The sequence below is a fragment of the Emydura macquarii genome, unplaced genomic scaffold (assembly GCF_026122565.2).
Source record: "Emydura macquarii macquarii isolate MOO-44397 ecotype Brisbane River unplaced genomic scaffold, CSIRO-AGI_Emac_v2 contig_3328, whole genome shotgun sequence".
Classification (NCBI taxonomy): domain Eukaryota; kingdom Metazoa; phylum Chordata; order Testudines; family Chelidae; genus Emydura; species Emydura macquarii.
The window spans coordinates 6,356,195-6,382,083 of NW_027133465.1; the positions used below are offsets into that span (position 1 = coordinate 6,356,195).

The 25,889-nt window shown below is 53.5% G+C and overlaps 1 protein-coding gene across 1 annotated transcript in view; it reads left to right on the forward strand.

Moving 5' to 3' along the window:
• The window catches only part of ARHGEF17 (Rho guanine nucleotide exchange factor 17), a 222,048-nt gene that overhangs the window by 173,741 nt on the left and 22,418 nt on the right, over positions 1-25,889 (forward strand). Inside the window, exons 6-12 of the mRNA XM_067533255.1 lie at positions 7,898-8,074; positions 8,870-8,920; positions 12,938-13,047; positions 20,641-20,726; positions 22,258-22,376; positions 24,141-24,354; positions 25,068-25,141. Of these exons, the coding sequence (XP_067389356.1) occupies positions 7,898-8,074; positions 8,870-8,920; positions 12,938-13,047; positions 20,641-20,726; positions 22,258-22,376; positions 24,141-24,354; positions 25,068-25,141 (831 nt within the window). The remainder of the gene's footprint in view (positions 1-7,897; positions 8,075-8,869; positions 8,921-12,937; positions 13,048-20,640; positions 20,727-22,257; positions 22,377-24,140; positions 24,355-25,067; positions 25,142-25,889) is intronic.

Below are 25,889 nucleotides of genomic sequence, written 5' to 3' on the forward strand. Positions count from 1 at the left end.
CCTATCTGGGGAGAAGATTTCAGACAGGAAAGGGCTTTTAAACCTAGCAATCAACAAGCATAATAAGATCCAGATAAATTATCCAGAAGCTAGATCATTTCAGACTAGAAACATAGTGCACCTTTTTAAATTGAGTATCATTAACCCTTGGAACAATTCACTTAGTGGCGGTCCTCTGGCAAGCCGAGTCTGAGCGATGTGTGTTAGTTCTGAACACCAGCTCTGCTCGATCCCCCGGCCTGGCCTCTCTGTTTAAACTCACGGGCGCCAGTACTCACAGCCCCTCTGAAAGCATCTGTGCAATGGCTTCCCCCGTTCCCCGCTCTGTTCCCCATCTCTTTTCTCATCCTCAGCTGGAGGATCTCCTTCATACTCAGGTTCAGCCAATCCAGGCTCTGCCTCTCGTGCTAGATCCACTGCTTCACTCCCAAAGCATTTCATGCTACAAGCAGCGAGCCTCTGGCTCGCTCATGGCTAGGGTGCTTGGCAGATTGTTTGCCACAAGCTATTAAGAGAATGAGGGGACCATTCGGGGAGCTTCTGTGGGAGGCCTGAATGCTCAAGGTTTCCATCTGCTTTTCTCCCAAGAACTTCATCAAATTTTCTTCCCCTTTGCTTATTCTGGAGCCCAGATGCACTGTGAAAATGCCTGCCAGCCGGCTCCTAAAGCTGCTGTTCTGCACCACTTCTTCTCTAACTCCGGCTACTTCCAAATCCCTCCATAGTTTTGTTTACAGGCTGCGACTGTGCTTCCCAGCCAGCCAGTTTTCATTTGCTTAGCACCGTGGTTTTCAACCTTTTTTCATTTATGGACCCCTGAAATATTTCAAATGGAGGCGCAGAGCACTTTGGAAATCTTAGAGATAGTCCACAGACCCTCCGGTCCATGGACCGAACGTTGAAAACCACAGCTCTATGGTAACGACAACCTTTCATGGACCCCTTAGACATAGTCCGTGGGGTCCGCAGACCACAGGTTGAAAACCACTGGCTTACCCCTCTCCAGCAGGGTTTTGCCTTTGCATTTTAATTCCCTCCATCTTAGCTCCACCCCGCCTCTTAAAGGGGCATTGGTAATTTTGTTATATATATTTTAACAGCAATGTCAGTTCTTCTTTTGTATTTTAAATCTGTCATCAAGCTCACCCTATCCTCCCCTTCCACTGCATGCACGATCCCAATCCATCAGCCAGCCTGAACTAAGCCTGTTTTAGTTTATGCTCTGTTCAAGGGCTCCACTGTACGGCTTGAGCTTCCTCTGTCGCTGGAACGACATGGGTGTAAAACAGAGCAAGTAGGAGGAGAGTCAGGCCTCGTAATCTCCACTTCGTCCCTTCGGGCTGGATCGTCCAGACGGCTGAATACCTTCCACTCCCACTGACCGCAGTGGGAGCCTACGGCCCCCAGCCCAGAGGTTCTCAGCACCTGAGAGGATCAGGCCTGACATCCTCCTCTAGCTAGGAGCGAGCCAGAAGTCCGTACACCCTGCTTGGTTGTGGTCAGGAGCCAGAGGAGAGCAGATGCCCGAACGCTGACTGGGCGCATCCCCCAAAACAATTCCCCTTTGACAGGGGTTCAAGGCTCCTTCTGAAAGCCCAATGCCAGACAGTGCCCGGGCCCAAGTCAGCCCGTACAGCTCTTTGCCCAGCGGCTGGCAGATCCATTTATCGCGGGAGACCCCCACACTCCGTGGCAACCTGTTAGCAGGGGGAGAAGGAAGCTGAAGTAGGGAGAAGCAGTGCCCAGTTCGATGGATGGCTTGCGGGAAGACATGACGAAGAGCAAGAGAGGTGCAAGGAGGACACAGCATGAGCGGTTGATAAAAGGCAGAGCGGCCCCTGGCTGGGCGCCCGTTGTACAAGCGGGGGAGTCTGCTGAAATGCCGACTGAGCGGGCGGGGAAGCAGACTGGTGACAGAAAGCATGCACACGCCACAGCCAGATTGATCCGCCTGGGGGAGCCTGCCTCTCACTGCTCCAGATCTCCCCGCTCCCGAGGAACGGCCAAGCTCACTGCAGTTCCCGGCGCTGCCATCTGACCTGATTGATACCTATGAGCAGCACTAAATTACCTCCAAGTACCCATCAGCTGAGCATTTTCCTTCACATCCGGCCAATTAACCAGCGGGTTTTATTTGCTTTAAATGACTAATGTCCTGACAGCCGGCGGAGCAATGAAACCAGTCAGCCCTTCTGCTCAGCATCACATTCTCCTCCACATTGCACTGGCTTTATTCTGCAGCAGCTTTCCCCGGCCCGTTCCTTCTGGGACACAGATCCAGGTGGAGTTCGTCCAAGGCAAATGTGGGCTGGCCTTGCTGGGCCGTCGGTGCCAAGGTATTGCCATGATCACATGGTTGGTGTTATCTCCTGTCTGGGTTACAGCTGCCCCTGGGGGCACCGTGTAAAGACATGGTCAGAGAGAATCCCTCCCCAAAGAATCATAGAATAGAATCATAGAATCATAGAGTTGGAAGAGACCTCAGGAGGTGTCTAGTCCAACCCCCTGCTCAGAGCAGAACTAACCTCAGCTAAATAATCCCAGCCAGGGCTTTGTCAAGCCTCAGCTTAAAAACTTCTAAGGATGGAGATTCCACCACCTCCCTAGGTAACCCATTCCAGTGCTTCACCACCCTCCTAGTGAAAAACTTTTTCCTAATGTCCAACCTAGACCTCCCCAACTGCAACTTGAGACCGTTGCTCCTTGTTCTGTCATCTGCCACCACCGAGAACAGCCTAGCTCCATCCTCTCTGGAACCCCCTTTCAGGTAGTTAAAGGCTGCTATCAAATCCCCCTCACTCTTCTCTTTTGCAGACTAAACAAGCCCAGTTCCCTTAGCCTCTCCTCATAAGTCCTGTGCTCCAGCCCCCTAATCATTTTTGTTGCCCTCCGCTGGACTCTCTCTAACTTCTCCACATCCTTTTTGTAATGGGGGGCCCAAAACTGGACACGATACTCCAAATGCGGCCTCACCAGTGCCGAATAGAGGGGAATGATCACTTTCCGTGATCTGCTGGCAATGCTCCTCCTAATGCAGCCCAATATGCTATTAGCCTTCTTGGCAACCAGGGCACACTGCTGACTCATATCCAGCTTCTTATCCACTGTTACCCCCAGGTCCTTTTCTGCAGAACTGCTGCTTAGCTCATCCGTCCCCAGTCTGTAGCTGTGCATGGGATTCTTCCGTCCTAGGTGCAGAACTCTGCACTTGTCCTTGTTGAACCTCATCAGATTTCTTTTGGCCCAATCCTCCAGTTTGTTTAGGTCCTTCTGTATCCTATCCCTACCTTCCAGGGTATCTACTACTCCCCCTAGCTTAGTGTCATCTGCAAAGAGTTTACACTCGGCTAGATACGATGGACAAAGAGAGTATTGGCTCTGATCTAGAAATGGAGAGCTGAGGCAGTGAGGTGAGAGGTGACCCACCCCAGGTGCTGGAAATTGCCCCCAGATCTCCTGCCTCGCACTCCAGAGCCTTAGCCATGGTTATGCACTTGGTCTTTGCTCTGCAGCGTACTGGTGCAGGGGGAGTTCTGCTCATCAACAGGCAGGCTGACTGTCGGCGTCAGCTCCTCTGTAATTCACAGAACAAACAGATCAGTGACTTTTGCATTGATTTTATATAGCCAGCACCTGGGGCAATGGTTCACACATGCCGCTCTGGAAGCTAGCTAGATTTTCTTCCTCTCGGGTACTTGATCAAGTCTGCAGCAGCAGAGCTTCAGGACCCTGTTTCCAGAATAGTTTGTCACCTTGATGTGTTCAATTATTTTGAACTAGTTGGGGCAATGTGACAAGCTGCTAAACTTTAACCCTCTACTGAAAGGAAGCAGGAAACAGAGAAGAGATTTTTCTTATGATACCTTTTTGTGTATCTGGGATGATACAAAACCGCAGCTCTGACTGCAGGGACCAACCTCATAACCCTGGCTGGATTTGAACCTGTGACATGCAGGTGAAACCTTGCTAGCCCCATTACCAGTACTGCCAACTCCAACCATTCATAAACCATGAGTCAGGCCCCCAAAGATCACAAGGCTGGCTTAAAAATCGTAAGACTTAAAAAATAATACATTTGGGATTCTTTATCTTTGTCCTCTGGTTTTTTTAACCTTTAGGGGTCATGTTTTCAAGCTTTTCCTATAATCACAGGGGCTGGAAATTCTTACATATTCACATGACTTCATGAGCTGGCGCTTTAAGAAAAACACCAGATATTGCAACGTTTGCAATAGAATCATGAGAATTGGCAACATTGCATTCCTAATCCCCTGAGCCATCAAAGCTCGCAAAATGCTGAGGTGGGTTTGCATTCTAAAACCCAGTGACGGTATAGTTTCACAAACACCTCACATCCTCTCCAGCATAGGATGTCCCACACCTTAACTTTCATTTTTCCATATGCCAGAAAGAAAACCGCGTGGAACAATTCAAAGGAACTTCAGTGCTTCCCAGTGTCTAACTGATAAAGAACAGCTTTCTGTTGATATTCACGTGCGCTGGTGCAGATTTTGATGCATCAAATGTTCATTCTCCTATAAAGGCTATTTTAATGCAAAACACACATCTTTTTAGCTTGCAGTTTCGGGCAGCTCCTTTCTTCATACAATATTTTGCTGATCTCTTTCAGTGTAACCGATGGAAAGATGAATTGTCTGAGTCCAGGGTTACGCTCTTTTCAACCCCTATAATTTTTTTATGACACAGGCCGTTGTGCAGAGCATAAGCCTAACTGTAAATTAGCGGTTGATAATATTTTAGTTACTGTGTCCATTGCTGGACATTTTACTTCAGGAATGAAGCAGATTGGTTTGTTACGTTCAAAAGGAAAGTCCTGTCTCACGACTGGCTAGGAGTAGTCATGAAATGAGCCTGCAAATTCTATCTTCTCATAAAATTGCTGATGTCTAGAGCAGAGAACCCACTGTGATGGTAACAGTACTTTATATGTTCACCCATTAAATGATCCTCACAGTACCGCAGGTGGCAGGCAAGTATGTGCAAAGGAGTGTATTGTGATTGGTTCCAGCTGAGTTCTGTGAAAATGTGATTGCCTTGCGATGATCCAATCACATAGTATATGCAAATCTTTGCTTCCTGATTGGCTTATAAGAGATGAGTAATATGATGCGGGGGGGTTCTGGAGCCTTCAGCCCCCCCATTGGAATGTAAGAAAGGGGAAGCTGGTACCTTTTTAAAAATTGTGTAATCATAATGGGGAGGTTTCTGTCTGATTCTGATGAAGACATTCAGAGTGTAGGAGCAATAGATGCAGCATATGGCGTGGCATGAGCATCAAGATGCTGGTGGGCTGGACTTCGAGGGAGAACATTCCTGTCCACTCTAGCAAGAAGGGCTGACGGAAATGTCTCTCCGTAATTATCCTTTCAGTTTGCCCCACTGCGGGATGTCCTTTAGGAAGGATCTCAGCACACGCTCTTCTGAGAGCTTGTTACCTGTTTCCCGTGCAGCGTAAAGCCAACGGTCTTTCACCAAGGCAACTCATCTCATTCCCTGTGATACCCTGCCAGATGCAACTGTAGGTTTACTCGCCCAATGGCCGTGTCTGCTGGCCTGCAGCTGACCGTAGCTGTCAGCTCAGGGTCCCCCTTGGCTTGGTATTGGAAATGGTTTGACAGCCCATACAAATGACACAAAACTATCTTCAGTGACATTACAGGAAGCGGAACTGAGACTTCATGTCACCATGTCTGTAATGCTGCCAGAATATCTGCCCCAGCTATGCTGGCAGGCAAAAAGTGGCCAGCATGGATTCAGCAACGTCCATCACAGACAGCGAGGCTTACAGAATGGTCAAATCATAGACGATCATGGAGGTCATCTAGTCCAACCCGCTGCTCAAAGCAGGGCCAACCCCACCTAGATCACCCCAGCCAGGGCTTTGTCAAGCCGGGCCTTAAAAACCTCTAAGGATGGAGATTCCACCACCTCCCTAGGTAACCCTTCCAGCACTTCACCTCCCTCCTAGGGAAAAAAATTTCCCAATATCCAACCTAGACCTCGCCCACTGCAACTTGAGACCACTGCTCCTTGTTCTGTCACCTGCCACCACTGAGAACAGCCTAGCCCCATCCTCCTGGGACCCCCTTTCAGGTAGTTAAAGGCTGCTATCAAATCCCCCCTCACTCTTCTGTTCTGCAGACTAAACAATCCTAGTTACCTCAGCCTCTCCTCATAAGTCTTGTGCTCCAGCCCCCTAATCATTTTTGTTGCCCTCCGCTGGACTCTCTCCAACTTGTCCACATCCTTTATGCAGTGGGGGGCCCAAAACTAGACACACTAATGTGGTTTCACCAGTGCTGAATAGAGGGGCATAATCACTTCTCTGCTTGCAATGCCCCTCCTAATACAGCCCAATATGCTATTAGCCTTCTTGACAACCAGGGCACACTGCTGACTCATATCCAGCTTCTTGTCCACTGTAACCCCCAGGTCCTTTTTTGCAGAAAAACCTAGCCAGTTGGTCCCCAGTCTGTGGCAGTACATGGAATTCTTCCACCCTAAATGCAGGACTCTGCACTTGTCCTTGTTGAACCGCATCACATTTCTTTTGGCCCAATCCTCCAATTTGTCTAGGTCACTCTGTATCCTATCCCTACCCTCCAGCATATCTACCACTCCTCCAACTTATCAGTAGCCTCAAATCCCCCAGGGAAGTTCTGCAAATCTTTCCCACCATACCTAACACTGGTTGGGCTGTTAGCATCGTTGGGAGTGCTAGTGCAGATTGGATCCCACTGCTGACACCAGTGGGATCCTACTGCTGACATCAGCGTTTTAAGTGTTGTGTCATCATAGAATCCCTCCTCATTCTTCTCTTCTGCAGACTAAACAAGCCTAGTTCCTTCAGCCTCTCTTCATAAATCTTGTGCTCCAGCCCCCTAATCATTTTTGTTGCCCTCCACTGGATTCTCTCCAACTTGTCCACATCCTTTTTGTAGTGGGGGGCACAGAGCAGATCTAATCAACGTGGTATTTAAAATGCCAGTGTTAGCTACCAGTCCTTCTACACTGACACTTTGTCTCCATTGCTAAAAAAAAGTGGGGGTTTTTACAGGGAGGTACCTAACATACAGTAGCTAGCTCACTGCGAAATCCTAGTGGAGAAAAGCTTGTTCTAGTTTTTACCAGGAGGTAGCTATGTAAGATCAACACTATACCCCCCACCCTAATGACCTACCCTAACTTACCTCATGGTAAAACGACAAAGGATTAGGGATGGCTCTAGAGCACTGGACTGGAACTCAGGAGACCTGATTCTGTTGCCAGCTGTGCAACATTGCTGCTCTGTGCCTCAGTTTCCCCATCTCAATGGCGACAGTGATACTAACCTCCTTTGTAAAGGTCTTTGAGATGTCCTGATGAAAGGTGCTATGTAAGAGCTAGGTATTATTATGAATTATTGCTATTATTAACACGTTAAGTAATCCCATGGTAAAAGCACACCTTTGTCTTTAGCAGTGACGGTAGAACATGAGGCTACCAACGTTATTAACGGTGGAGCTGCTCTGGGGTGTGGTACATTTTTTCACCCAGCTCAGCGGGTCAGTTTAATCTGAACAGCAGCGTAGTGCATTTCCAGAGTCCGATCACCAGGACCTCCCCACGTATTACCCAGATAACTGCAGGTGGATTGCAGGCACTTACACGTTACCCAGACAATGGAAGGTGAAACCCCAGGAGCTTACATGGTAGCCAGGGTCCGGAGTGTGCCTGACAGGTTACCCAGACATCAGCAGTGGAAACACGGGCTCTTACAGACCTTGCATGAGAGACCGTGGCGGGTTACCCAGACAGCACGTAGGGCCTGCAAGATTCCACCCGGCCTGGCTCAATGTCTTGTGGTGTTAACGTCTTCCAATATTTCTTCCCCTAGGACCTTCTGAAGCACACGCCCGAGGACCACCCCGACCACCCCTTCCTGCTAGACGCCCAGAGGAACATCAAGCAAGTGGCCGAGCGGATAAACAAAGGCATGAAGAGTGCGGAGGAGGTGGAGAGGAATGCCAGGATAGTGCAGGAGATCGAGTCCCACATTGAAGGGATGGAGGACGTACGTATGCAATGCTCTATACCAGTCACCGGCTACCTGCATCCTTTGTATAGAGAGGCTGCGGGCCCTGGGTAGCATCGTCAGGGGTGTGGGCTGGAGGCTGGTTAAAGATGCAGTCCCAGAGGTTGGCTGAGCTGTGATAGCTGAGAGTTCAGGCAGAGCGCTGCTTCGGGGAACACAAGTCCCTTCAACCCTCAGGCTCGCTCTGTCTCTTTTAATCCTGCACTGAAAGTTTCAGCCCCTTATTCTCCCTGCGATGAGATAGGGCCCAGACCACACCCCAGTCCGAACGCACCCAGGCTGTGGAGCCTTGTGGATCTGGACTAGAACTCGGCGGCTGCTCCCTAACTCTGCCGTGGGCTGAAGCGAAACCCTCGATCTGAACTTCCTTGAACTCTGGGAGAGTTTGATTCCAAGTCTGAATTTCACAGCTAGCCACTAGCACCGGGGAAGGGGTAATTGGACACCAGCTGCCCCTCTCAGTTTCCCCGGAAACTCAGATACTTTGGTCTGATTTCTCCTAGGACAGCTCCTGTCTTCTCATCTCTGGGGCACCCCAGTCTGTTTCTCTCCGTCTAGCCTGGTTTCTCCTCTCTGTAGCCTGCTGGTGGAAGATGGCCCAGGAGCACAGAGTAGCACTTCAAACCCTGCTGCTGCTGTGACATCCGGAATCGGTGCTTACCGTGTTAACAGCAAGGGTCTTGTGCACATTATCCTGCCGACACTGACGTTAGCACTAAGATTGACAGAACGCCTGGCACCTCTGACCCACTCTTTTTGTTTCCGCACTTGCAGCTTCAAGCCCCGCTCCGGAGGTTCGTGCGCCAGGAGATGGTGGTGGAAGTGGTAAGAGCCGCCCTCTCTGTCTAGCTCACACGCCTTCCCCGTTCATCATCACTGCCCCTCCTCCCCGCCTGCCCCTGATGTGTGCGCATGGCCCCATGACGCCTACTTTTCTCAGAGGCAACGGGAGCTTTCAAGGTCATCTTCCTGGCCTGCTGAGCACTGCAGAGATGCGTGCAGAGCGACAGCCAAGTGCAGAACACAAGACTCCCGAGGGGAGATCTCCGAATTACCAGGCTCCTGAGTCACGCACACCTTTGGTGTTTGATGTGGACACTGAATCATAATTGCAAGGCCTGGAGCTCTACACCACTGTTGCTGTGCTTTGGCTTTTGATGAGCTTGTTTCTGTCATGTAGGGTATTCCCGTTAGCAATGTAGTGCCTGAGTGACAGTCTCTGAGAGAGCAAAGGCCCTGGTTAGCTGCAGATCAGGTACAGCAAAGGCAAAGTGAGCGTCCCAAGATTGCTTTTCCTGTGACTTTCTGGAGGGGAAAAACCTGCTTTGGGAGGAGGTTGAATCTCTCTGTGGTCCCCATCACCACACTGTCTAACCCCCTCACGTTCTATAATGTATTTAGCATCATGACACCCCCAGGAGGTAAAGCAATGCCGCTGTCTCCATTTTACAGACAGCCTCCTGAGACAGAGAGACTTGCCCAAGGTCACCCAGGAAGTCTGTGGCAGAACAGAGAATTGAACCCAGATCTTTCTTAAGTGCTAGGCTAATGCCCTAACTTACTGGGCCAATCTACCTCTCTGAGGCCAAGTGATACAGGCAGCGCTGTTACTGGTGCCAGTTTCTTGTCAGATGGGTGGCATTCAGGTACTTAGATGCTGGGACCCAGCATGAGAACTGGGACGGGTGGGTAAAATGGAATAGGAAAAGAAGATTCAAGCATTCTAAGCTTATAGAAGACAGAACATTGGGGGCCTAGGCCAAATTCCATGTAAGTCAGGGAAGAGATTCCCTTTTATTTTAAGGTGGGTTGGATTGTGCATTGATTTTTCTAGCAGCGTCCTTCACAGCAAATAAAACCACATCATCCATACAAACCCCCTTCCCTCCCAAAAAATACCCCAGTCACACTTTATATTGGGCTTCTGTTTATAAAGGGTTAATAACCCTTGAAACGGTGCATCCTCCATCATTTGAAATCTTTAAATCCAGACTGGATCGCTTTTTTAAAGAGGTGCCGTTGCTCAAACAGAAGTTGTGGGCACGATGTGGAAATTAGTGTGTGAATTTCGCTGGCCTGTGTTATTCAGGAGGTCGCCCCACATGATCCTTTCTGGCATTAAATTCTTTGAATCTATAAATCATACCATAAAGACCTGATCAGGTGGGAAGAGCCAGAGATCAGTTTTATCCACGTGATTCCTGTCGTTCCCCGACTCCTGTCATGCTCTGAATCCAGTTGCGGTGGGGGAGTGTGATCTATTTAAAGTGATACACAACCACAAAGAAAAGCCTTCATTCATCTAGAGGACACGGCCACTTTAAAAACAACCCTGTTTGCCACCTCCTTCTCGCTCTTATTTGATGAAACCCGTGGCTTTTCAAACAAGAGACAGGCAAGATGGCTCTTCCATTTCCCAGTCAAGTAGTCCGTGGGCTGTTTCCATGGCAACACAACACCAGCCTGCCAGTGCTGTTCAAAATAAATAGGTCTATTTTCGCCCGAACGGTTAGCCCTGCTTCCCCAGCTCAGATCAGAGGTCACTTGGATCTGCATAGGCGAGCAAGTGTGTGGGATGGTGCCGCCGTGGTTCTCAGATCACATCCTGGGATCTCATCCGCAGAACTCTGGCAGGAGCTGGGCAATCAGGAACGACCCAGGTCATTCAAAACAATGAAAAAGGTTTATTGCCCTGGGCAAGTGGGATGAGAAACTGACCAAGAGCAGAGCGGAGCGAGAATGGTCAAGCGTTCAAATAACTCAGTGCAAACAATATTAGCCATTGAGTCAGCCCCGTTTTACCCTTCGCAAATTGCTCTGGAGTTAATTCCCCTGCTTGTTAGACTTCAGAGATGCCAAAAAGATTTTGCAAACCAATTTTGGCCAGTAAGTTGTTCGTAAACAGTGAATTCCATGTGTTGCTGCCTTTGGTAGTGTCTTGTTCGTTGTCTGAGTCACACGATATTATTTCTGCCTTGCCCCAGCTGAATGACTGACATTTTTTAAGCAGTAGAACAAGAAGTCACAAATCCCCAGGCTTTCTGGTACAAATCTTCCCGACAATGCGAATCTGTGCTGTGATAGATGCAACAGTCAGGATTTGCCAGCCTTTTCAGCAATGCTTGACGACCATCCAAAGATATGGCCCCCCCAGATGACAGCAAACCGAATGTCATTTGCAGCGCTGTCTGTGATCTCTTGACTAGCTCTGAACCAGAGGCCTTAGGGCAAACACGCATTGACAGTGGGAAGGGGTAGGTGAGTTACAGTAATAGGTCCTTCCCATCACCGAGCTCTAGGATGACTCTGTGGTCCTACTGTGGTTATTTCTTTGTGTTACAGTATCACTATCCGGATCGGGGCTCCATTGTGCTAGGTGCTGTACAAACATATGGAAGACACAGTGGCTCCCCAAGATCCTGCAGTCTAAGAAATGGGAGCAAGGGCCTCAGACATTAGATGCCTCTTACAGCAGGTTATTGCAGTGGTTAGCGTTCTTGCTGTAGCAGACTGTTCGTTTCCATAGCCCAGTCGTACCTGCCTAGTGCAACCTAAGAATCAGCCTAAGGTGCAGCCGTAAGTTTAACCAGTAACACAGAGCGTGCTGCCCAGTGGATCTCACCTATTGCAGGCTTGCAAAGCAAGGACAGAGAGCCGGTGATGTCTTGTTGCCCAGCTTGGCTCCCAGATGCTTGAGGCACCACAAACGTGCTTCAGGCCATGACGAGCAAGGCTGCTTATTCAGATAGGGTTTGTCCTTCTTCTGGCCTGTGGTCCTTGCTTCCATCTGCCCTTCGTGCTTGATTAGGCCTCTCTTCTCCATTCTCCTCTGCTCTGGGAGGCTGCACCCAGCAAACCCTGCAGACCAGTTATGCAGCCCTGTGTATGTGCTGATCACACCCTCCTGTTTGGTGGTGGCATCTTTCAAGCCTTGATTCAGCTCTCTGAGCCTGTACCGAAGGCTTATATGCAAGGCTGCTAAGGCGCCAAGATGCAGTGGCTATTGCTGAGAGTCAGGTCTTCTGGATTAACTGTGCAGCACATCTGACCTGATGTGCCTATGAAAGTTGGCCTCTTCCTATCTCAGTCCCTTTGCAAAGGGACAGTTTGTCAGCCTAGCCCGCTACTTTACTGCAATCAGGCCGAGGCCGACTGTACCCTGTCCTGGCTAATTCTGTATGTGGCTTGCAGCTGCTACTGAGCAGCAGATGTGGGGAAACTGAGGCAGGAGGCTCCTTCGTCATGGTTTTAGCTTCCGGCAGGATGTGCGGATCAGTCAGTGCACCTGGGACTTTTATACTCAGGTCAGCCCAGCAGCTTGTTCTGGACCTCAGGAAATGTAATATACACAGGACACAAGCCTGCCAGTGTCACATCCAGCACCTACCAACGGTGGCTGTTTATTAATGCGGGATCACCAGCTAACCTCCCATTGCAGTCACTGGGTGCTGAGCCTGGAACAAGGTCTGAGCAGAAAGTGAGCTCGAGACTTGTCCCATAATAACTGAATTGTAGATGTTAGCTTGGTCCCGCAAAGAAATATTGGGGCAACCGTATTGTCTTGTCAGGCAAACAAATCTGAGCTGTGCTTGCTTATGGACAAGCCATTTAAAAATGTCTCTAGCCTGTATCCCTGCAGTCCAGTGTTATCTGGATAGAAAGAAACATTGGGCAGGGATGGGGGGTGAGAATCGTCCTCTCGTTCCCAGACCCTGCACTTTGATGTTGTATCAGCCAGAATCTGTTTTGCCTTTAAACGTGCTGCTGGATTTTTTCTTTGTATTGAGATCTCCTGGGTTTCCGGACTGAGAGGGTTAATTTCCCCCCCTTGTTGCCCTGCAGAAGGCAGTGGGAGGGAAAAAGGACCGCTCGCTCTTCCTCTTCACAGACCTGCTGGTTTGCACCACTCTGAAGCGCAAGTCGGGGTCTCTGCGCCGCAGCTCCATGAGCCTGTGAGTAAAGGGGCCATTGGCCTGGAGAGAGGGTTGGGGCTCACCCACTGCCACTGCCGCCCGCCCTGTGGATGGGGTCACACACGCACCTAGAGACGGCTCCATTCGCAGGGATGTTCCTGGCTTCTCCCCAGCCCTGCCGTCCCTGAGCAGTTTGAGCTTCTGCTTTGAATTCTGGGGGATCGGTCCAGATCCAAGCCCGGGGTGGGGGTGGGGGGTCCTGACCCAAACACAGAGTGGGTCTGGCCACTCCTCTTCTGACCCAGACAGCTCCGTTTCACGCGGCTCTGAATCCAGCTGTGGGCAATCAAAAGCGAACCACCTTCTGAATCAGAAAAGTTGGGGGTTGGGGGTGAAAGGAACCCGTCTCCACCACCACCTCCATCTCCCCTGCACTGGTTCTGATCCAGCTTGGGGTGTGACTCTGTGTACGAATCCAACCGCTGTCAAGGCTGAAGGACCCCCACAGAAAACTGCCCTGTGGGCCTGTTCTGTGGGTACCCAGACCTGGCCATTGGCTCCAGTGGGGTAGCACAGAGTAATCTGGACCACTCACCCACTCCAGCCCCCACCCACTGATTTATTTGGAGCAGGGCAGGTCAGCTGCTCACATGCCCGCCCCCAGCACACACAGTGCGGGCTCAGTCCTGCGAGGGGCCGAGCCCCATCCCAATGCCCAGGCCTTCAGGTTTGCCCAGGGCAGAGGTACAGCGGCCCAGCCCTTCACGGTCACTGCTGTGCTGTGGTGGCTGGAGCTGGCTGGCACAGCCCAGAAAGTGGGCCAGGATGGCTGAGGAAGGGGTGGGCCCCAGGCAGTCTGGTTAGCCTGCAGTGGGGGTGGGGGGCTCCTCTGGAGTCCTGGCCTTCATCTCCCAGAAGATCCCCAGAGCAAATCCCCATCACTGTGGGTGCCAGGGGCTATTGCAAAAGCACCCCCCCTCCCCCATCACACACACACACACACACATCTGTAGGGGTGAATCAGGCCCATGGACTTCCCAGTGCATTGAGAACACTCAGTGCCAAACAGGATTGGCCCCTAATTTCTGAGCTGGGGATGTCAGTTTCCCTTCCTCCTCTGTCTTTCCCTCTGGCTTCCGTTCTTCGAGTGCTTGCTCATGTCTATTCCACGCAGGTGCGCGTGCGCCGCATGCACAGACGTCAGAAGGATTTTCCCTAGCGATATCCATCGGGTCGGTGCGGGCGCCTCCTGGAGTCATGCCTCCAAGGCGCCGTATGTACGGCCCTCCCGACCCGGCTCTTCAGTTCCTTCTTACCACCCGTGACAGTCGTTGGAGCTTCTATCTTCTCTGGCTTCGGCAAGCGTTTTCCCCGGTGGTCTTCTACTGTGGTTCCTGTAAATAGTTAGAGTAGAATTAGTTAGTAGTAGTTAACTAGTTAGCTAAAGTTTTCTTTGTGGGCGTTCCCCCCCGCTTCTTTTCTCCCACCTGGGAACCGGGGCATGCCTTGGTCCCAAGGATTCAAACCACGTGGGAACGGCCATAAACCTATGCCAAAGGGCGAACCCCACGAATCCTGCCGGAAGTGCCTGGGTGAATCCCACCAGCCTGATCGCTGTAGGATTTGCAGGGGATTCCCTCCTAGGACCAAGAAGGAGAGGAACGTTCAACCTTTAAACCTTAAACACCTCCTCATGGAGGCAGCTGTCCGTCCCCAACTGGCCCCCGGCCCCTTGGACCCAGCACCCGGTACCTCGGTGCAGACCGCACCAGCCTCTATTAGAGAGTCTACAGCGAAGGACTCGGCACTGAGAGAACCCCGGCACCAGCGTTCCCCAGCACCGAAGATGACCCGGCACCGTTCCCATGCTCTGGGGCCTCGCCAGAGGCTCAAGAAGACTGATAGAGGGCGTTTGCCCACGGTGCAGGCAGCGGGGAGGAGCAGTGCTAGCCGTTTGTGTCCTGCACCGGGGACCCAGCGCCTACTCCACCGGAGACGGCACCGTCAACTTTGGACCCGCGGAGGGTTCTGTCGAGACTGGCGCCAGTGGACTCACCCGTAATGGAGAGCCGGGCGGAAAAGATAGACCTCCCTTCCCCCTCGTCACTTTTGAGGCGGCTGGGGACCTGATAGTCATGAGAACACAGCAGCCCCTGGCCAGAATGAAGCGCGCGCCGCAATTAGGAACCCCAGCCCCGCAGTGAAGCAGGGTGCCGTCGAGAGGCAAGCCTGCCATGATGCGGCACCGGTCGCCTTCCCCTGGCACCGTCTCACTCCGCACCGCCGTGGTCCCCGCACTTGGTGTCATCGGACGCAGAGGTGGAGTTAGAATCACAGAAGATTAGGGTTGGAAGGGATCTCAGGAGGTGTCTAGTCCAACCCCCGCTCAAAGCTATCCCCCCACAGCTAAGGGGATAGAAAGAAAGTACTTTGCACCCTCCAAAGACACGAGTTCCTCTTTACCCACCCACAGCCGGGGTCTGGCGGTAGTGGCAATAAACAAGAAAGAGAGGCAGGGCTGCAAGGCGCGATGCCCACGTCCAAGGACTCAAAGACGCTGGACCTCTTCGGTAGGAAGGTGTACTCCACCGGGGGGCTCCCGCTTTGCATCGCAAACCAACAGGCGACATTGAGCCGATATACATTTTAATTCATGGGAGCCCCTGACAAAGTTCCCAGAGCTGCCTCCGGCCAACTCCGGATTGGAATTTGGTGTGGCTGTGGAAGAGGGCAAGGCAGTGGCAAGGACCTCGCTGCCGGCCGCCCTGGATGCGGCGGACGTGGCTACGGGAACCATGTCATCTGCGATCGCCCTGAGCAGGGGCTGTTGGCTGCGGGGGTCGGGCCTGCCCCCCAGGAGTCCAACAAACAATTCAAGACTTGCCCTTCGAAGGTCCGGGGTTGTTTTCGGAGCAGACAGACTCCAAACTCCACAGCCTGAAGGATTCAAGGGCAACACGGAAATCCTTAGACTTCATGTGCCATCCACCCAAAGGAAGCATTTTAAGCCACAGCCACCGACTCAGCAGTTTTATCCTGTGCAGCCTAGGCAGGACAATTCTAGGAAGCAGGGCAGAAATAACAAGCACAGGACACCGCAACCTCCCTCCAGCCAAGGCCAGGGTTCGGCAGGGCAGTCCTCCGGCACCCAGCAAGCATTTTGAGGGTGCATCCGAGGCAGGCACACCGAACCAGATCCTGGATTCTTCTCCCTGCGTCCTGAACTGTCTATCCATTTCTACCGGGCGTGGTCTCAGACAACCTCGGACCGAGGGGTGCGGCGCATGATCGAATTGGGCTATTCTCTCCAGTTCTGGACCTCCCTTCCCGCCCATCCCCCTTCCCCATCACTCTTCAGGAACACCTCTCATGAGCAACTTCTTATGCAGGAGATGCAAAGGTTCCTAAGAGCAGGAGCAGTAGAGGAGTTCTCTCAGAAGCTAAGGGGAAAGGGTCTTACTCCCAATATTTCCTAATCCCAAAGACCAAAGGGGGGTCTCAGACCCGTTCTCGACCTGTGAAACCTCCACAGATGGATGGAGAAACTGAAGTTCCGCATAGTATCCTTGGCCGCTATCATCTCCTCCCTGGACCCGGGGGGCTGGTATGCCACCCTGCACTTGAAGGACATGTATTTTCATATATCAATAGTCCCGTCCCACAGAAGGTTCCTCAGGGTTGTAATAAACCACACTCATCATCACTTTAGAGTCCTCTCCTTCGGCCTGTCCGCGGCCCCTCGAGTGTTCACCAAGCACATGGCAGTTGTCGCTGCCTTTCTAAGGAGACGACAGGTACAAGTGTTCCCGTAGCTAGACAGCTGGCTCCAAGGAGCAGGGAGAGGCACATGACAGCCTGATCCAGTTGACCTTCAACAGCCTGGGTCTACAGCCAAAGGTAGCCAAGTCAACCGTGTCCCCTACCCAAGGAACAGAGTTTATAGGAGCAATTCTGGACTCGGTACCAATGCCGGCGTCTCGCTTCCCGACGGTTTGCTCCATCACAGAGGACTTCAGACGCTTTCCCACCGCGATGGCATGGAGTGCTTGAAGCTCCTAGGTCACATGGCCTCCTGCACGTAGGTGGGCCAGCATGCGAGGCTGTGGCTCAGACCTCTCCAGGCTTGGCTGGCATCAGCTTACTGGCCAAAGAGAGACAGATCAGACAAGGTCATTTCGCTTCCCTCTCAGGTCACAGACTCCCTTTGGTGGTGGCTCCACCTTCAATCGGTGTGTGCGGAGGTGCCCTTCTCCGGAGCCCAGCCATCCTGGTGTCCAGTCACAGGCCCATCAGCATTGGGGTGGGGCGCGCATCTAGGGACCCTCAGCACTCAAGGCTTCTGGTCTGGAGCAGGGCTATCGCGCCGCCTCAGCGGCAGGGAATCTCGAAACCGAACTTACAACTCGGTCGCCATCAGTGAGACGTTTCCAAGGTGGAGCACGAGGAGGTCGGCTGTAATTCCACCCCTGATAATGCCCTGCGCATTATCAGCAGATGCCAGCACTCCAGCACCATCTTACGAACAGCCCAGTCTGTCTGGTGTCCCACCGCAGCGCCTGAGACGGCTGCCCGCAGCCAGGCAGGCAGCATTCAAAGCTGCTAACAGCCTGCTCCATCCCCTTCCTGAAAGGATCTTCCAGCCTTTGCTGGCTCAACACCTCAGAAGCCGCAGGCCTTTCATAAGAGCGGCTCAGGCCTTTCTACAGGCAGATAATGGCCAAAGCCGGAGTGAGTGGGTCATGAGCCAGTGGAGGAAGGAACACCCTGGCAGACGGCAAAAACTGCCTCCCATCTCCACCTCACTTACAGGCTGCAGCCAGCCACGAAAGGAGCGGACCCGCGTAAACCGCCTAAGGACGGGTGTCGGGCGCTTTAACTCCTGCATGCACAGCTGGGACCTTTGTGCTACTGCAGCCTGCGAGTGTAGAGAAATACAAAGAGCGGACCATCGTGTGGAGGAATGTCCCCTCCACCGCCGCGAAGGAGGAGGGGTTTCCCTCAACCTCCTGACCGGCAAAGCGCTGGAACGGCTGAGGTCTGCCACGTACAGGTGCTGAATGAATGGAACTCCACAGCACACGCAAGCAGAAGAAGAAGCGGCCGGGAGCTGAAAGCGGGTTGCCTAGCATGCCCAAGGCAGATGCGTATCAGTCCGGACAGACAATACAACAGTGATGTGTTTTATATAAACAGACAGGGTGGAGCACGCGCCTCTCCCCTGGGTCAAGAAGCCCTCACACTGGGATTTCTGCACCGCTCACTCCATGCACCAGGAGGCATCTGGCCTCCCTGCATCCCAGACCGAGCTGGCAGACCATCTCAGCAGATCCTTCCACTGCCCAGGTGGGCTATTCGCCCGGACATCGTGAAAAGCCTCATCCAGCAGCGGGGAGTTCCCCAAGTAGATCTGTCTGCAGCGAGTTTTGTTCATTCCCGGGCTCGATCGCAGATGCGTTCCTCCTTCCTTGGAAGGGCCACCTGCTTTGTGCGTTCCCGCCTTTCCCGCTCGTTCACAAGGGCCTGCTTCAGATCAGGAGGGACAGAGCGTCCGTCACACGGATAGCCCAAGCCTGGCCCCAACAGCATTGCTTACGACGCCGCTGGAACTGTCACTCTGATCCTCCTGTCTTCAGCGGTGGACTAATCACGCAGGCTGCCCCCAATATCCCAGCCTTGAGTCTTTCCACTTCACAGTGTGGAAGCTTCCTGGTTAAATCCCACGGACTCCGCACGCTTGGGGCCCGTCAGAGGGATCCTCCTCGGCAGCAGGAAGCCGTCCACTAGGGCTCCGTACTTGGCCAAGTGGAAGAGGTTTTCCAGTTGGGCAATGCAGAAGGGCACCCCGCCGACGCAAGCAGCACTACCCTTCATTCTGCTTTATCTGCTGCGCCTGAAGCAGCTGGGTCTGGCCGTGTCATCCATAACGGTGCACCTGGTGGTGATCTCTGTGTCCCATCCCAAGGTGGGGGGTTGATCGGTCTTTGCTAATCCGACGGCCACCCGTTTTCTCAAGGGCCTCAATAGGCCAGGTCCCCAAGTTCGCCGTCCAGTACTGGCCTGGGACTTTAACCTGGTGCTTTCCAGACTGATGCCCCCTCCCCCCTTTGAGCCCATAGCAATGTGCCCCTCCTCTACCTCTCGTGGAAGATAACCTCAGCCAGGTGGGTGTCTGAGTTCAGGGTCCTGAGAGCCGAACTTCCATACACCGTATTCCGGAAGAACAAGGTCCGGTTGCACCCACATCCAGCCTTCCCCCCTAAATTGGTATCCCAGTTTCATGCAGGCCAGGACATCTTCCTCCTAAGTATTCGTCCCTAAGCCGCATGCCAATGGCAGGGAAGGAAGCCTCCCTTCCCTCGATGTCAGGCGGACACTGGCGTTCTACATCGACAGGACAAGACCATTTCATAACTCGAACCAACTCTTTGTCGCAGTAGCGGTCAGGACGAAGGGTCTCCCACTATCATCCCAGAGGATTTCAGCGTGGATCAAGACCTGCATTAGGACTTGCTGAGACCTAGCAAAGGGGCCAGCCCCCGGCTCTGACAGCGCACTCCACAAGAGCACAGCCCTCCTCAGCAGCGTTCCCGACGCATGTCCCTACGCAGGAGATCTGCAGGGCGGCGGCATGGTCGTCGATCCGCACGTTCACAGCGCATTGCGCCCATCACCCAGCAGTCCGGGGATGACAATGCATTTGCAGAGCAGCGCTTCAGCCAGCGATTCTGTGAGCTCCGACCCCTCCTCCTAGGGTCCGCTTGGGAGTCACCTGTTTGGAATCGACATGAGCCAGCGATCGAAGGCGCTAAAAACGGTCACCTACCTTTTCATCATTGTTCTTCGAGATGTGTTCTCGTGTCCATTCCAAGAGCCACCCACCTTCCCCTCGGTGGAAGCCAGCCAGGGAGAAAGCAGGTCGGCAGGGCCCGATGTATGGCACCATGGAGGCAGGACTCTAAGGGGCGCCTGCACTGACCCAATGGGGAAAAACCCTCTGGCGACTATGCACGCAGCGCATACGCACTTACTTGGAATGGACGTGAGCAGCCCATCTCAAAGAGCAACCGTTCCGAGAAGGTCGAGTCACTGGTTTTTATCTTTCCCCCTTTTGTTCCCAGCCCTCCCCACAGAGGGGATCTGCGCCCATCCCGGATGTGCCCCGGGGCGGGGAAATCGACAGGGTGGCTTTGGCCCGCTGGGAGCTCGGTGCACCCTGCTTAGGCAGAGCAGGCCGATGGGACTCGGGGGAGGTCTGGGCGGGGCAGGTGGGCTGAGGGATAACTCGACCGGGATCCCCCAGAATGCTAGGCAAAGCCAACCTTCCTCTCCATCCTGGTAACAAACCCCGGGAGCCAAACTTCAAACGTTCACAGCAAGCCGGGCTGGTGCTCTGGGCTCCTGGGAGCAGGCAGGGACGTGCCCCGCCCTGCCCCACATGCTGAGAATGAGAAAAGGGATCGGGGTGACTGCTTTGGGGCCCTCCTGCCAAGAACACCCAGTCCCTGGGGCTGTTTCTAGGCCCAGGATCAGTTCCCGTGTTAAGCGTGGCTCTCTTACACTTGCCACCCTCACCACCTAGGGGTCGCGTTCAGGACTGCGGTCTGGGAATCCATTCACGTCTTTCTCTTCCAGTTACACGGCAGCCAGCGTTATCGACATAGCCAGCAAGTACAAGCTGCTCTGGAAACTGCCCCTGGAGGATGTAGACATTGTGAAAGGTCTGTACTGTCTGTGTTAGCCAGCGTTTCTATTACGGTAGCGCCCGCAGGTCCCAGTCGAGATCAAAGCCCTGGTGTGCTCGGCGTTGGGCAAACAAAAGAAAAGGCCGTCTGTGCCCCACAGTGCAGTGGCGCTGGTGCAGATCCTGGAGGCTGCGGTAGCGCCCAGCTGCCCACAGGTTGCTCTGCAGAACAGCCGTCGCACACGCTTCTCCAGCCGCTTCCGTCCTTGCCATGGCCCGGGGTGGAGGGGAGGTGTCCAAGGGGCAGCGAGGGGAGTGGCGGAGAGGGGCCATTGCAGGGCCCAGAATCTGGCCCTATGTCCCCCTACAACCCTCATGAAAATGATCACAGGTCTCTGTGCGTCGAGGCCCCGTGGGATGGGGTGGGAGCTGAGCTGCTCCCCACACTTTATCCCAGCATAGTGGCTTAGTAGCTGCCGCGGCCCTAGTGACGCTCTCCTCGCCGGGGCGGCTGGGAGGATTGGGGGAGCGGCCGACGCTCCCTTGGCCAGGGCTCTTGAGGGTGTAAACACATTCATCTCTCGGCGCCAGCGGGGGCATCAGCCCGCATGTCAGTTTCCATCAGGAAGCCCCGCGCGCCGGTGTCCGTGAGCTAGCGCTGCAAACAGGCCCCGGGCAGCCCGGGCTGCTCCGCGCGGGAGGAGCCTGCCTGGCTCGGGGATGACTCACCCAGCCGTGGGCCCCGAGGACTCCAGCAGGGGCTCTGCTGCGTGGGAATCGCTCCGTGCCTGGGAACCCAGCGCTCACGCTGAGCAGATCCAGCTGGCTGCTGTGTGCAGAAGGGCTCGGCAGACAGTGAGCCTGGGAGAAAGGGGGGAAGTCAGGCTGCCTGACGCCCATCACAGCAGCCCTTCTAGGAGGCTTCGCAACCCCGGAGTGCCCTGGCACAGGGCATCTGTGAGCAGCAACAGCCTCACCTCTCTAGGTTAAATTCACCCAGGTGCAGGCCAGAATGAGGCAACCTCTGAGGAACTGGAGGAGCGTGTCCCGGTCCCAGCCCCACAGAGCAGGGCAGCCCCAAAAGATCCCTAGAATGGGGGTGGGAGCAGCTGACCCCCTGAAGAGACAGAGAGAGGGAACAGGACAGCCAGCTCATTTGCTTTATTCCAGTGGCTGGGCAGAGATGCAGCAGGAGGGCGGGGGAGCCAGAGGAAGGGGGTCCTATCCGAAGGCCAGACAAGGCTGGGTCCGAGATCAGCTGTACAGACCTTCCCGGCAGCCCAGCAGTCCATGCGGGAGGGGATCTCCTGCCCTGTCTGACCCTTCCAGCACAAGCAGCTGGAGAACAGGAGGGGAGCGGGGATAAGGCCCCCGGCGGCTCGGTTTGTATGTGGCAGTAGAGAATCCAGTGGAGCAGGGGTTCAGTGAAATGTCAAGCGGGGGAGTGTCCCACCCACCCCCACCCACCATCTCAGCCGCCTGACACACCCTGTCTGACACACCCTGTCTGACACACCCTGTCTGACACACCCTGTCTGACACACCCTGTCGCTCTGTTTGACACAAAGGGGCCGCCCAGTCCACCAACCGCGAGAGCATCCAGAAGACCATCTGCCGCCTGGACGAGGACCTGAGCACTCTGGGCCAAGTCAGCAAGCTCTCCGAGACCCTCAGCTTCCCCCACCAGGTGAGGGCGGGCTCCTCGGGGGGACAGCCGAGGCCCGGGGGCTCTGGTTGACATGGTCTCCCAGCCTCAGATGGAGTCAGCCCCCTGCCAGAGACGGCCCATCCTCGGGCACCCTGGAAATACTGCTCCTTGGATAAGATCGCACCTTGTGTTTTCCAGACAGGTCCTCAGCGGAGGACCCAACCTGATCCCCCTGCAAGGGCTCTCCCCATCTCCCCCAGCTTGAAGCTCCCTGCTCACCCTATATTTGTATAAACCTTTCCAGCGTGTGGCGCTTCCCAGCAGCTGCTTTGCCAAGTGCTGCGGGCTCCTTCCACAGCTGAGCTCAGTACGCAGTGCTTGTGCTTAAAGGGGATCTAAGCAGAGTCCCTCCCGCCCTGTCAGCATCGCAGCCCAGGGACTATCCCAGACCACGGAGGTACAGGGTAAATGGGCTGCGCAGGGAAGGGGACAGGTAGGATTCTGGCATGCCGTGGCGGGGATGCTGCGGGATAGATTTAAAGGGCCATTGTGATCATCCAGTCTGATCTTTCCCCATAACGCATGAGAGTTCTGTGTCTGGCTGGAGTATTGTGAACACTCAGAGAGCATGGCCAGAGTCCATACAAATGAGGGTAAAAGGCTGTAGCCCCAGCGCCTGGGCAGAGACACAACTCACGTGCAACTCCATGAGCGGTGTTAACAGACTTCCATTTCATGAAAGAAACCAGACCCCAGCCTGCATACAGCTGTCTACATGGCTTTAATCACAAGTCCCTTTAACACAGCACGGTGGCCCGCGGGGGGTTGGGGTTTGTAACCTCTCGGATAGATTTTTTTTTCTTGTTGTTTTGTAAGATTAGAAACGACTTTATTCTCCCTGTGTCTGACTGGAGAACGGGCAGGGTGTGACGTCACCAAGGGAGCGAAACCTCAGCAGCTGAGACAGGGAAGAAATCAGCGCCGTCCCATTGATTTGGATGGAGCGACACTGATTTACACCGGCCAGAATCTGGCCCTTTTTGTGGCTTGTTTGCTGCTTACCATCCATTTAACCCGAACACCTGACATACAGTTGGGAGAAAAGCCCTCTTTGTTAAAGGTCCAACAACACACTTCGGCCCCATCCCTCTGGTAGCAGCTTAGAAAATTCCTGCTCCTGTGCTCTTGGTTCTTCAAGGAGCCCTGCAGCAGCAAAAAGAGGAAAGACAAGACTTGATGTTTGTGCTATCTCCAGTGTAAAGAAATGAGCAAAAAAAAAAAATCCTTTTTGGTTTTAAAAAAATATTTTTGAGCCTCTTTTTCCATCCTAGAGAGACAAAAAAAGGCCACAGGCCCCATTTGTTTTTCCTTTGCAGGTCAGCTTTAAGGATGATGATGACGATGATAATAATTGTGACCGGGTGTCTCGGTTTGAGATCCCTGCCGGCGCTGTGTCCATGATTGTATCATGGTAGCAGTGCCAGGTGGCCCCAGACAAGATCAGAGCTCTGTTGTGCTGTACATGCAAACAGTAAGAGGCAGCACCTCCCTGCCCAACAGGGCTACACTCTACAGGGCCAGGAAAGGAGAACTTTCTGCCTCATTTTACACATGGGGAATAAGGCACAGAAAGGCTAAGTGACGCACTCAAGATCCCACAGGGAATCTGTGGCAGAGCTGGGAGTTAAACCCACCTTGTCTAAGTCCCCATCCACCGCCTTAAGCACAAGACCATCCTTCCTCCCTGGAGCGCGCTTCCCCTCGGCCTTAAAATGCTCTTCCTGTTCCTGTGTGCGTCCTCAGAGCCTGGACGATGTCATCAAGGACCTGATGGCGGCCATACATCGGGAGCTGGCAGAGAAGCAGTCCCTCTCCTTCGCCATGTCCTTCCCTCCCAACAAAGTGGAGCTCACTGCCACCAAAGCCGACGGCACCGAGTCCTTCGTCTTCGAGTTCCCCAATCCCGACGCGCGGCACAGCTTCGAGCAGGCCTTCGAGGACGCCAAGAAGAAACTGGGTAAGTAGCGCTGCGAAGGGGAGCCGGATGTGATCCCCTCTGAATGCCGTGGGAAGGTTCCCACTGATACCAGCAGGAGTTGGCTCAGGGCTCCAGGGAGGGTATATTCCCTGAGCATCAGTCCCCTCCTTTGCTAGTGAGCTAGCTAAGCGGGGTCTCGCTAGATCACTTCGGGGCTAGGAGATGGCCAAGGAAAACCAGCTGCTCCGGCAAGTGTCACTGATCATCCAGCGGGTGGCCCCCTTCCTACGGTGTCTGTATGAAATCAAAGTCCCAGTGTGGGGTTGGGGAGGTGCTAAATGTAGTTGACCGGTCGTTGAAAGATCCCGACATGTTTTGCCCAGACAGGGGGTGTTATCCTTTGTGCCTTAATATCATAGAAGGGACCACCAAGGTCATCTAGTCTAACCCCCTGCCAAGATGCAGGATTTAGCAATTTCCAGCTTGGTAAAGGACACTCTGCCCATCTCATCTGCAGTTTCAGTTGAACACGGTATTCACCACTTCCTGCACTAAAACATTGCCCCGTGTTGTTGTGTGCTGTTAAGCAGCTGCGGCGTTCCACCCCACAGGTAGCTGCATTTCAGTGGTGGGTCCCGGCCTCTATAGCATGCAGACCTGAGATGGGGTGTTTGCTACTGCTTGCTGTTATGGCTGTTGACTGCTATCTCCACAGACTCTCACTGATCTAGCCTTTCTTTTTCCATGTCCAGCTTCCCACAAAAATTGCCTGGACCCAGAATTCCTGAAGGCAATCCCTATCATGAAGACACGCAGCGGGATGCAAGTACGTTGGCCTTTTATAATGAGACCCCAGTGAGTTCAGTTTCTTTCCCCTTGTCCCAGAGCTCCCTGCAACACCTCCAGTGCAATGCTGAACACCTGTATATTAGAGAGGCGCCCGAACCAAACCCCCCATCTGAACTTCGGGGTGTTTAGGATTTGAACCCAGGTCTGGATTTCGGACCCCTGAGTTTGAGGCTCTTTAAATCGGGGGTATTGGGGTGCCCCTGATCCAAAGCCTCTTGCAGGGAATGGAAAGATTCCCAGTGACTTCAGTGTGCAATGGATTGGGCCCATAAGAGCTAGCTGTGAAATTGGATTCAGATCCCAGACATGTCTGAGTCCAGATCTGGGCTGCTGTTTTGTCTGTTAGTCTGTACTGCCCATGCTCCGTATTTCCCCCACACCCTCTCTCCACCTGATGCCCTTTTTACTGACGAGCCAGATGCTGCTAGTTTCGGGGCCCAGCGCAGCCCCCTAGCAATCTGCGTTGTTTCCGGAGACAAAATCTGCCACTCACCAGCCTCCATCTGCAGTGGCATCTTCCTCTGGGAACCCAAAGGTCACATCAGGCTTCAGCGTCCTAGAGGCAGATGAGAACAAGCCCTTAAGTCTCTGACCCAGCCAGAAACCCACGCCCCTTCTTTAACACAGGTTACTCCTGCCCCGTGGGGCAGAGTGCGTCGCTGGCTGCATGTGCAGAGAAACAGGGACCGTTCTCTAGTGCTGGTCTGACACCCTCTGCATGCACG